Genomic DNA, 12,691 nt, shown 5'->3' on the forward strand with positions numbered 1-12,691 from the left:
GGCTTCACATATCACACAGCTGTTGGGAAAACTGCACTGGGTGAACCAGAAAGGCCAGGAACTCTGTAGTGTTATTTTGAAAACAGTCTTGACCTTGCATTTACCCTAAAAGAACCTTTTCTGGGGGGTCCTTCACTTCAGAATGGGCACTTTCAGATAGGGAAAACTTAATGGAGCTGCATATTGTATGCGTCATAGCCATCTTCTGAGTGGCAAAGAAGAAAAGGAAGGTCTTAGAGGGAAGCCATGAATGTGAGAACTGCCTTGTTGAAATAGTTCACCATGCTGAGCTTCAAAGTATAAGGCTATGTGAGTATAAATTAAAATCTTTTGGAGTGGCGATCCTTAGATTGCTATTGATGTAAGGCATTACAGGTAGGTCCTGACCCTTCATTTTTTTGGATGATTATAAGTCTGTTGTTCTTGCCTTTCTTTCCTGTTGGTAATCTTCAGCAAAGAATACTGCATTTCAGCCAGACTCTCTCCTCCCTTCCTTAGGACCAATTCTGATTCTGCTCTTCACACGAGTGCTCTGAGCACCAAGCCCCAGGACCCCTATGGAGGAGGGGGCCAGTCAGCCTGGCCTGCCCCATACATGGGTAAGACACGCAGGGCCCTGCTAACAGTATCTGTGCTTTTTCATTCTGTCTGTAGGAACTGAGAGTGAAAAGCTTATGAGGAGCACATACTTCCCTAGTTTGGTGGTCTTCAGAGAAGCTCATGGCAGGGGAAGTGGGTGTGTTCATGATGAAGTTAGGATGTATCTTTTCCTTGCTTCTTCTGTGAAAAATGGTCCCTTGTGGCATGTCTTGGCCCTTGGTCTTCCTCCTCCTTCATGGCATTGCCCTTCTTCTAGGCACTGATTATCTTTTTCATAGACTTTCGTAATCACTTACTAACTGGTCTCTTTATTTCCAATTCATATCCTGTCAATCCAGTTTTCTGTTAGGTTCTCTTAGGGTCCTCCTCTGTTGATAAGACCAGGTTGGAGGAAATGGCTTCCTTTCCTGGATCCCTGGACCTTTTATGACTGAAGCTCAAGATGAGGCAGACTCGGGGCTGGGGATGTTGTTCAAGCGGTAGCGTGCTCGCCTCGCATGCGTGCGGCCCGGGTTCAATCCTCAACACCACATACAAACAAAGATGTTGTGTCCGCCAAAAAACTAAAAAAATAAATATTAAAAAATTCTCTCTCTCTTTCTAAAAAAAAAAAAAAAAAAAAGATGAGGCAGACTCTCCAGTGGCTGGCAGCCCTGGTGCAAGATCTTCCCCTATGGGAGAAGTATTCAGACAAGACTTGGGCAGGGAGGAGCAGAGGAGAAGTTTTCGTGCTCTGTGCAGGAAAACTTGCCCCTGGGAAGGAGGAAGAGAGGGAGCAGAACTGGAGCTGAGCACTACCTGCTCCCTCTTTCCCTATTTTGCTGTTCAGATCACCATTCTTCCTCCTTTGGGCCAGAGTGAGTCCAGGAGAGAAAGGCCAAGAGTGAAGGAGTGGGGTAAAGGCACACTCACACCATCTGAACCCAAGTCCTACTCTTGTTCCTGTCCTGAAAGCCAGCAGTGCCACTTACTTACCCCTAGGAGAAAGAGTCCAGATCTCTCTTCTGGAGTGACATGTACCCCAGGATTGGGCACTTGCCTGCCTCTTCCCTCTGCTCCCCAGCCTCATTCCCTGAGTCAGCCTTGGAGTTCTGCTGTTTCATCCTGTTCCCATCTCTTCCTCTTGTAACTCGTTCCTGGTCCACCTGGCCAACACTTCAACTGTGAACTTCAACTTGTGTCAGCATTTCTGTGTAGCCTTCTGGAACCTTCCTATCTCTGTTGGCCCCCAACTACCCCTGTCTTTCTAACATCCTGAAGTATTAATTGCAGATGGACTTAACACCTGGGACACTTGACTGCTTTTTCATACACATGCTTCTTTCACTCTCCTAGGGGAAATTTCTCAAAGGCAACATCTACTGGTCACGTTCTTTCTTATACCTAACAGTCCCTGGCACAGAGGAATCCTCATAATGGAGAAGGGCAGAGAAAACACACAGTGGCTCACACATTCAGAGCACTTGCTAAAACATGTTAGGCACTGACATTTGACCCTCACCTGAAATGAGTCTGGTTCATTTAGTCACATTCCACACCCACCTTTGGGGGGCTTATAATCTAGAAAGAACTACTATCTTGAATTATCCAATCCATCTACAGACTGAGAGAAAGAGGATTGGGAAAAAATATTCTTTTACTAAAGTACCAGTTTTTCTAGTTTTCTTTATTTTGGACTAAAGTCTTAATAGCCTCTGTTCTTTCCAAGGAGAATATTCATGGTTATATTTTTTGCATATCGTAGGGATGGGTTTTAATAACAATTGTTGCTGTATTTGTTCCCTTGGTACAATTTAGAAAAGACTCCACTTGCTTAAATGATTTCTTGTAAAGTATGAGGTCTTTCAGAATTGGTGGGACATGGGTATATGAGAGTGAAGTTGAAGGAGATGTTGAAATTGGATATGGGTCGATTGCTCCCTACTTATAGAAGTGGGATATGTGGGAAGATGGAACAGTTTAGCTTCAGGGTAGGTAGATGGGAATATATAAACAAAGCCTAAAAAAGCCAAGAATATAATCAGCGGAGTACCTGTGGGTACAGCAGGTCTTAGTGTCCCTGGACTGGGAGCAAACCAGCTTGATAGATCTTTGCCCTGGAACTCATGCGTTTCTACATCTGCATGGCCTTTGCATTTTGAGCATAGTTTATGCTTCTTTAGAAGGGACTGAAGGCCTCAAGAGAATAAGGGAACCATAGATAATTTAAGGAGTTTTTGAGGCTTGCATGCAAAGAGAAAAGAAAGTAATTAAAGAAAGTGGTTACTTGAATTGGAAGTATTTATACTAAGGGTGATTTAGCCTGAGATGAGAAATGTCAGGCCAGGCCAGGTCCACATGACTCGGGAGGCTGAATTGCAGGAGGATTGCAAATTAGAGGCCAGTCTCAGCAACTTAGTGAGACCTTTAGCATCTTAGCAAGACCCTGTCTCTAAATAAAATATAAAAAAAGGCTATGGATGTAGCTCAGTGATAGAGTGCCCTTAGGTTCAAACCCCAATACCACACACACACACAAAGTCAGAATATGTGAATATGAATAAGAAAAATGAAAAAAACATGTTGATACAGATAGGCAGAACAATAATAAAAGAAGTAAAGAGATACCTGGGAGGCTGAGGCAAGTTCGAGGCCAACCTCAGCAACTTAGCAAGACCCTGTCTCAAAATAAAAAAGGACGGGGGATGGAGCTTATTGGTAGAGCACTCCTGGTTAGTTTCTCAGTTCCAAAAGGTGGGGTTAGGGGACAGGAAGGGAGAAAATTCTGAAGCAGGGCTCCTGAGTTGACATGAGAATCTGATGATCTCACCTTTTCAAATCAGAAGTTAGAAAAGGGCCACAATATCTGACCACCATGGAAGGTGGGCCATTCTCCAGCTTGGATGTCTGAACCGTGTGCCTGCTCCTGCAATTGCCCTGCAAGTACAGCAGAACTCAGAAACACATCCAAATATGGATGTGTTTACATGGGAAAGCCAGTGTGTTTAAAATATTATTCAAGTCTCTAAGGATGGGAATTATTTCTGGAGAATTCTATTTGTTGGTGGGAGCTATTTTAAATAGTTTTATGTGTTTTCCCCCTGTAATTCATTGAAGTTTTTCATTTTCTTTCCTTTAGGATTTTAAAAATATCAACTAGCTTTACAAAAAGGTATTTCTTTTTATAGGACCAACCAAATAAAGTAAAAATTAAAAAGGGGATGGGAAAATATAATTGGAGCCCAGAACTAGGTTCTGTGGTGGGAGCAATAATAACCGACGTTTCCCTAGGAATCTTTGCTCAGTGTAGTGAGGGACCCCACTTAGTTGTTGTTATTTTCGGGAGCAGATGATAAGGGAGCATCTGCACAATGGCTTAACTACATGAGCAGGAAACTCTGATACATTCGTAAGTGAAGGTTCATGTCCCCAGAAAATAAAGCCATTAGTTTGATACATGTTTAGTAATTTTCGTAATGGTTTTTAACTCGCATGATAATTAGCAGTGATAAGCAGTGGTAAATGCCAGAAATAAACTTTTATACAATCAAATGGGATTTTTATAATTTCTGTCTTCTTGTTTAAGTAGGCAGAATCTATAAAGAGAAGGACTGACCATTTCCCTGGCAGCATGTGCAGTTTAATTACCATTTTGCACACCCATGCAGATAGCAAGCACTAGGGCTCTCTGTGACACTTGCCCTGCTTCACGGCCTGGGGCTATCCCTAGACTCCTCTCCTCTAATGGCCAGCATATGGAGGAGAGAGCTGGAGCAGGCCTTGATCTCTCAAGGAGCAGTCTAGGGTCAAGCACAGAAGAGCATGTGACTTGTCTTCACACCCAGAGCAGTAGGAGTTGAATATCGCCATCTTTGGGGAGTACAGTCCTTTGCTCCTACTCTAGAGGGGCTGATATTCTTTGTACCTCAGTGACCTTTCAACTGGCAATAAACTTTGACTGCAGAGTTAAGAAGAAGGTTTTAAATAACCCTAAGAGATGTAAGCCTAATAATGACATTTGATTGTCTGGCACAAGCATCCCAGGTCTGAAGAGGGGCAAAAGGAGTGTTGCTGAGGTGGCAAGAGGGCCCAGGATGTGGAGGCTGAAATTCCAGAGCTCACTCTAATTAAGGGATCCGCCTTTTGACTTCTCTTGTACCTCAAATCAAGACCATGTGAGGAGTTATATTAGACTTGCCAGGCATGGGAACGTGCAGAAGGAACGTGGTCTCAGATGCACTTAGGTCAGCTCTCTGAGGCCCCGGCGCTGTGAGAATTCCTGGAACACAGATACAGCCTCAGTCATTGCTGTCCCATCCCCTGTGGGACTGAAGTGAATTAATTCCCTCTGTTTTCAGATACTCAGTCACAACTGGTTCCTTTTTAAATTTTTAACCCTTAATTTATAATTATATCTTCTGGTATTTTTTATTTGGTGGGAAGAATCCAGCCTTGGACATTTTGCTTATGCTAACTTGGTGCTAACATATCAGTTATTACCATCCTCATCCTCTAATCGTTTAAGATAACACTTAAGAGTTATATTTCCCCTTGCACCCATACAATAGCCAAATTCTGATCATTCTATCCCTGCAATGAATCTCAAGCCTTCTTCTTATTTTCTGTACTCACTGCCAGTACCCCACTTTGTGTCTATTATATTGGTTTTCTGCCAGGTTTCCCTGCCTTGAGGCTTTCTCTTTTCAGTTGGTCTCACATTCTTCTGCAAGAGGAGTGTCTAAAATCTTTTATTCCCCAACTCATGTCCAATTACTGGAAGACCTCTTCACTCCAGCCTTATCTCCCATTCCTTCCCCCTTGAGCTGCAGCCAGGCTTCCCCATCCTCTGCCTTGCCCTACATACACATCTTCCTCTTCCCTTCCTCCCTCTTCTCCATACCCCTTCCCCACTCCTCCTCCTGTCTCCATTTCATAATCAACTTTACTTCCAACTGTCTAAATCCTTCTGGTTCAACAAATTGTCTTGGGACATGGTCATGGATACTCATAATTTTCTAGAAGAGCTTATCAGAAGAATAATATAATCAGCGGTCATCAACCTTTGCAGGGGAGTCCTTGTCCTAGAACCAGCAGTGTGGTCTCGGACATGATAATAGCGCCTATGTCAAAGAGTTCCTGCTAGAATTACCGGAACTCATCTTTGATAAGTGCCTGACCCATCATAAGTGCTCAATAATGCTGGCTGTTATTATCATCTTTCTCATTGTCCTTCAATGCCTAACTCAGACATGAAGCCTTCCTTCTGCCCCAGTCTGATGGAGAGGGTGGCACTAATGGGATGTCACGTGGGGAATCTGATGGCCTCTCTGACAGTTTTACGTGGTAGCTCTTAGTTGCATCTTCATGTTTCAAGGACAAGTCAGTCTTAATCGGTATCTTGAATATGATATTATTCCACATACCGTACTAATTTACTATATAGAACTTAGTTTTAAATTCTTAGTAGGATAACTACATTTTTTTTTTTGTATTGAGCCCAAAAGGCTTCCACTGAGCCACATCCCCAGCCCTTTTTTTATACTTTATTTAGAGATAGGATCTCGCTGAGTTGCTAAGTACTTCACTAATCTGCCGAGGCTGGCTTTGAACTCTTCCTGCTTCAGCCTCCCGAGTTGCTGGGATTTCAGGTGTGCACCACTGTGCCTGGCTCCCAGCTCTTTGTAGTTTTTATTATAAGACAAAGTCTCACTGAGTTGGCCAGACTGGCCTTGAACTTGAAGTTCTCTTGCCTCAGCCTCCCAAGTAACTGGGATTATTTTTAGGCATGCACTACCACACCCCAGGGCAATCACATTTTACTGATCAGAATGGTCAAGTTTCCCTGCCCTTTCCCAAAAAGCCAAAATGTGAATCAAGAGTTTTCCTTCCTCTCCTTTTGACAGTGCTGACAGCAGGGCTACATCTTTTGTCTTTCTGTACTTGGCTTTTTAAGGTTCTCCTGTTCACATGGCTTTTCTTTAGAGGTGCTAAATTACTGATGAAGTAAGTGGCAGCCTAGTCCAAGTCTCTCTAAAGAGTGAGCCAATGACCTTCTGCAGGAGAGTCCCCAGAGATGATTATTGAAGACAGATTCCTCAGCCAGTTCTCACACTTTTGGAGTCAACGTCTTTTAGGGTTGGACCCAAGAACCTGCATTTTAACAAGCTTACCCAAAAGGTCTTTTGTGCACTAAAATAAACTTTTCAATCACTAACTTAGATTCTGTTCCTATGGGCTGGAAAGAAATTCTGTCTTTGTTTGTGTGCTTAATTTAAGGATCTCTTAGTGCTTCTGGGGACTCTCAGTGTAGCCCTGGCCCTTAGGCTCCACTAGATAATTCATGGATTAAATATTCTTTATTCAGCCAGAACTTATTCCAAGTCAAATTTTTAAAACTTTGGAAATAGCTATCACATGTGCCCTTTAAAATGACTTTGACTCCAGGTACATTTTTTAAAAAGTTAACTTGACTTTGTAAGAAATATATATTAACAACATCCAGCATGGAGTTTCCACTTTGTTCCTATAAACACCCATATTAAGTCTAAGACAGTGACATGGTCTTTTAAAAATACGTACCCTCCCCCAGCTTACATTTGGAAGAGTTTCAAGCCAGACTTCTTTTTGATTCAAAGAGAGGTTCTCAGGCTTCATAAAAGTTGTTCTCTCAGGACAGAGGCAGTAAGAAAATTTCAGACAGACAATCTTAAAGGAAAAGAAAAGTAGACAGGCACCAACTTTAGACTCAGACTACATCTAATTTTAGTATAAACACTAAAGCACATTGAACAAGCATTGATATATTAAAACTGCTTTAGAATTTTCAAAAAATTGTATTACAAATCAGAAAGTTACTAATTCATGAATAAATGAAAATTAAAGCACCACATAAAAGTGTTTTTTTCTTTCCCACCAGGTTTCTGTGATGGTGAGAATGATGGACACCGGGAAGGTATGAATCGGTTTTACTTACCTGTGTTGGAGTGGGATGCTGGTCCTCATATGCATAACCTTCTTTCAACAGTTGAACTAATTAATACTCATATTTTTAAGACTCCCCTGCAAAGGTTGATGACCACTGATTGTATATTATTCTGATATGCTCTTCTAGAAAATTATGAGTATCCATGACCAAAACTTTAAGAAAGGAAATAGGTGATTAGGTTGTGAAGTTTCATTGTTACCCAAGTCCCCACAGTCATAAGGTTGTGCAGGAGAACAAAAGTCTTAACTGCATAAAAATATGAATTAACCCATCAGTTAAATAATTAGTTATTCCAATATCCCTCTCTCATCAACATTGTCTCTGCCCATTTAGTCTTCATGATTCAGTAATTGACAGATTTAAATAAGAAATGCAAGGAAAATGTAAATTGATCACAAAATGAAATGATAAATTTTGCAGAAGATACCGAGTTTCTTTTCTTCTTTTTTTTTTGGGGGGGGGGTACCAGAGATTGAACCAAGGGGCGCTTAACCACCAAGCCGTATCCCCAGCCCTTTTTTATATTTTATTAGAGACAGGGTCTTGCTGAGTTGCTTAGGGCCTCACTGAGTTGCTGAGGCTGTGTTTGAACTCGTGATCCTCCTGCCTCAGCCTCCCAAGTCACTAGGATTATAGGCATGCGCCACTGTGCACAGCGATACTGAGTTTCTTTATAAAGCCAATTAAAATAATGCTGGAGGTCTGCTGAAATGACACTCAAAGCCTTGGATAAATGAGAGTCCAACACTTCATTTATTCATTTGGGACCAGGCAGTATTTTCTTTTCCCTAAATCTTCATAAATTGAAATTTAATTTTCATGAACTGAAGCTGAACAGCTAAATTAGATTTATATGTCATAGAGATAAGGCTCATGGGTAATATGATAAATGAGGAAAATCCTGCTTGAGAGACACAGTTGTCTCTCATCCTGCAAACTCCTTTTCTGAACAAGCTGTTTCAGGCATTAAATGAAAGCATGAAAATATCAATAAGCATATAATCCATTAGGATAGAAATGAAGAAATGCCTTCAAGGTTGTTTGCACACAGGCGTGCGTACGCGCGCACTCGCGCACACACACACACACACACATACACATATCCCGTGGATTCTTTGAAGAATTCCCATCAAATTTTGGATGAAAAACAAATGAGGGCTAGGGATATAGCTCAGCTGGTAGAGTGCTTGCCTCACATGCATAAGGCCCTGGGTTTAATCCCTAGCACTACCAAAAAAAAAAGTGGAAAACAAATAAAAAATAATGAGCTTCTCACAGAAAACAATCCCTGTTATCTCTCTGGTAGCCTTGAGTCTAACCCTTAGGACTTCTCCTGGTGTCCCGACACCTATGAGAGCACTTTCCTCCCTCCCTTTCCCCCACCCCCTTTTGTCTATATGGGGATTGAACCCAGGGGTGCTGCTGTACTACTAAATTACATAGGAACTTATCAAATTGCTGAAGCTGGCCTTGAATTTACAATCCTCCTGCCTCTCCTTCCCAAATTGCTGGGATTATAGGCCTGTGTCACCATGCCCAGATCACTTTTTTCTTCTTGATTTCCTATTGTCCTGGTTTAGAAAGGCTCTCAAGACCTGTTATTCTTGTCCTCCAGTTTGTGGGCAGACAGTTTTAGGATCCAAATTTCCCAAGCACTATTTTAAGTTTCTCCCCACAGCCAGTGAAACATAGATCTGGCCCTGTCCTTGTGAAGTTTCTGAAGCAGTTTATATTAATGATTAGACCAGGTAACATCAGGAGAAAAGAAAATCCACAAGGATGTTGACAAAATAAGCCCTTCAAAAGAGTAATTTGGTCTGAGGATGCAGCTTAAATTGTAGAGTGAGCACATACATCACAGGCTGTCAATCCCTAGCACCATTTAAAAAGAGAGGGAGAGGGGTATTTGAATATCAAGATTGAGAGACACCTGGGAACATTGATAAAGCGTGAGCTATTTTTGCAGAAATGACATTGTGGTGATGATGCTGGTAAGATTAACTGTGAAGATCATTGTATCATTCCCTTGCGGTGCTATCAGAGGAATTATACACTCTATCCATACTTAATTCTAGGAATTCATGATTGTAATTATATCCTAAGTTTCATTAAATAGAAATAAACTTATTTTAAAGTATTTTAAACCCTTTTCTCAAAATTACTTTGAAATTTTGGCCCTTGGTTTGTTTTGTTTTAGGCACTGGGGATTAAACCCAGGAGTGCTTAACCATTGAACCACATTGCCAGCCCTCTTTATTTTTTGAGACGGGGCCTCAATAAATTGCTGGGGCCTTGCTAAATTGCTGAGGCTGGCCTTGAATTTGAAATCCTCTTATCTCAGCCTCCCAAGTTGCTGGGTTTACAGTCTGGTTCCTGTTTTAAGTGACTTCTTTCTGGGGTCCATTATCCATGCTGTGTGGGGTTAGGACTAGACAGTCCTGACACAGTGGAGCTACATGGTCACCAGAACATAACAGCATTCCTCGTTCTGAACAGTCAACCAGCATCTGATGCTGATTCCCCTCCTAACATCAGATCCTGTGTTTCCTCAGGGTCAGCCCTCGTCCTCTGGCCCGTCTTTGAGAACAGAAAGCTTTCATTTGTTTTGTGGATCAGCATTCTTATTTTACCTGGAATGACTGATAGTGTTAAAGCAGAAGGCCCTGGTATGGGCCCTTCACACACAGCCAGGTTGTTTTAGAGCTTTTGAGGCCGCTAGGACTCCTCAGCTGACCATCCTCAAATCTGCTGGGTTACTAATTCCTCTTTATTCCCTGTCCTAGCCCATTACCAAGCACCTTCATTGCCATCATGGCTTCCACATGCTCTTTCTATTTTCCGTCTCATTCTTCCCTAGATTATTGTGTGCCTCTTCTTACCACTTTTTCCAAGCTTGCAGGGCCATTCCCTACCTAGTCTTAATCTTTTACATTTTATTTCCAACCACTCTTTTACCTAGCCTATGTTCCACATGATAAGAACTACTCGATGCTATCGTTGCCCATAATTTTCTCTCTCCTTAGGCCTTTTTCTTAATTTTTCCTCCTTGGAATGTCTTCCCAGGGTCTTTAAAGGGCTGCCCAGAACACTTATCTCCAGAGCCTCCCTGGATTCATTCTTTCCTGTAAGGCAGCAGCACTGTACCAGTGATTCTCCTGGGCATCCCCTGGTTTCTTCTCTCAGTGGTGTTATTTATGTGTTGACCTCATATGGGCTAGGTTACAAATTCCTTACAGTTGAATCCATGTCTGCTTACTATCTATGCAACCCCACAGTGATGCTGAAAGCACTTTCCCTTGTAAACAGTTAATAAATATTTTTTAAATAAATCGTGTTTTTACAAAGATAATTTGTTTATCCAAAGATAGGATGGCTGCCCTCTAATGCAATGAATTTTCTTTCCCCCCTTTTAGTGGCATCTTTCCCTGGCCCATTGAAAGAAGAAAATCTGTTAAATGTTCCAAAGCCACTGCCAAAACAACTATGGGAGACCAAGGAGGTGGGTGAACAGTACTTAACTATGCTTGTTGTCACTGGATGTTTGCACTCCAGAGGTATTATAAAATCCTGCAGAGGCGGAAACAAGAGGAGTGGAAAAAAGAGAGTGGGGAGACAGAGAGGAAAAATATAGTTGGGAATGATTTCTCAAGTAAAAATGATCACATTTGTGTTGATGAATCAGTACACTGATCTTTGACTTCCTGATTTTCATGGGAATTTATTCATTCAAAAAAAGAAACCTTTTAAGCCCTATGTGTTTTATTCATGTTGTTAAAAGCTCTGAAACCTGGTAACAAGTCATAGCTGATCTCTCTGTTTTGTAAGCCATCGCCTTCTTCTGGTCTCCAGTTTATGTCCAGAATTATTATTGCAGCAGATAATCCTTTCTTTGACTTGTATTCTCCAGGAGCCAGTAAATGAGTCATCTGTTTTACTGTGATTTTGATGAGCCTTTGAGCATTTGTATCTAAAATTGTGCTAGCTGACCTCCACCCTGTTCACCCACTGTGGGCGAAAGGGAGGCCCCATAGTACTTGATATGACCTTCCTTCCTGTAAGGAAGCTGTCTTGATTTTGAAAGAAAAGTTCATCTGTTCCACCCCTTAACGATGCTCTGTTGTAATCACTTATACTGTCTCTGTACTTAACCTGTTAGGATCCCTTTGGTCTAGCTCCGTTTTCTTCCACCAACCATACCAAAGTCTCTGCTAGCATTAGAGTAGGCTTAACAAATTTTTAATAAAGTCAAGGTGTATTTGATGTTAATCTTTGGGGGGATAAAAAGCTATGATTTAAAATTTACATATTTAAGCATAGGAGAAGCAGTTGTATGGTATGTTTTTGGTCAAGTGGTTTTGGAGGCTTTTATCAGAGGATGGCTTTGACTTCTCTAGCCAAGCAAGCACTGGCTTTCCCCCTGAGGACCAGGGGCTGCTGTCTCTGAGAAGAGGTGCTCATCTTTTTCAGTTCTTATGGATTTATAGTACTCAATCCCGCCCCCCCAGAGTTTATCTAATTGAATTATTTTTTTCTTTTGACATTCATTTCATCTTTCTTTACCATATTTTGCTTTTCTATTTCCTTCTTATCCTCAAGCCAATTGGGAAAAAATGTTTACTTAAAAGCTCTATATGTAAAATATTGGCTTTTTTGAAGGAAATAATATTCATCTAGAATATACACTAATAAAGCATCATCAAAGTAAGAGAATATATTACTGTTATATCTCCCTTGTGTCTGGAAGCTGAAGAATTTTAAAAGCCTCTTCAGAACCCAAATGGGTGCTCTGTGAGGCTGCTTTTGGTGAACACTGCTCTCAGCTGTGCTGACTGGAGTCCCAAGATCCCCACAAAGATACTTTTCAAAAATTTGAATTCAGCGTTGCGGTAAGTGAGCCCAGTTTTCTTTGTCTCTTCCCAGATTCAGTCCTTGTCAGGGCGTCCTCGATCCTGTGATGTTGGAGGTGGCAAGTAAGTAATGTTCATTCTGCTGAAGGTTTTCCCAAGAGGAAAGTCTTACTGCTTTGTCACAGAACTCTGAAACTTATGGCTATGTGTAAATTGAAAGTCAACTGCATTTTCATAAAAACAGCCATCTTTTTTTTTTTTGGTACCGGGGATTGAACTC

General features: G+C 41.5%; 1 protein-coding gene across 2 annotated transcripts in view; it reads left to right on the forward strand.

The window, feature by feature from the left end:
• Positions 1-12,691, forward strand: part of Crtc3 (CREB regulated transcription coactivator 3) — a 109,283-nt gene that overhangs the window by 72,515 nt on the left and 24,077 nt on the right. For both annotated transcript variants that reach the window (XM_027920047.2, XM_071608602.1), the window contains exons 6-9: positions 499-599; positions 7,496-7,531; positions 10,978-11,063; positions 12,485-12,534. In XM_027920047.2, coding sequence (XP_027775848.1) covers positions 499-599; positions 7,496-7,531; positions 10,978-11,063; positions 12,485-12,534 — 273 coding nt within the window. The remainder of the gene's footprint in view (positions 1-498; positions 600-7,495; positions 7,532-10,977; positions 11,064-12,484; positions 12,535-12,691) is intronic.

The sequence above is a fragment of the Marmota flaviventris genome, chromosome 2, assembly GCF_047511675.1.
Source record: "Marmota flaviventris isolate mMarFla1 chromosome 2, mMarFla1.hap1, whole genome shotgun sequence".
NCBI classification, from domain to species: domain Eukaryota; kingdom Metazoa; phylum Chordata; class Mammalia; order Rodentia; family Sciuridae; genus Marmota; species Marmota flaviventris.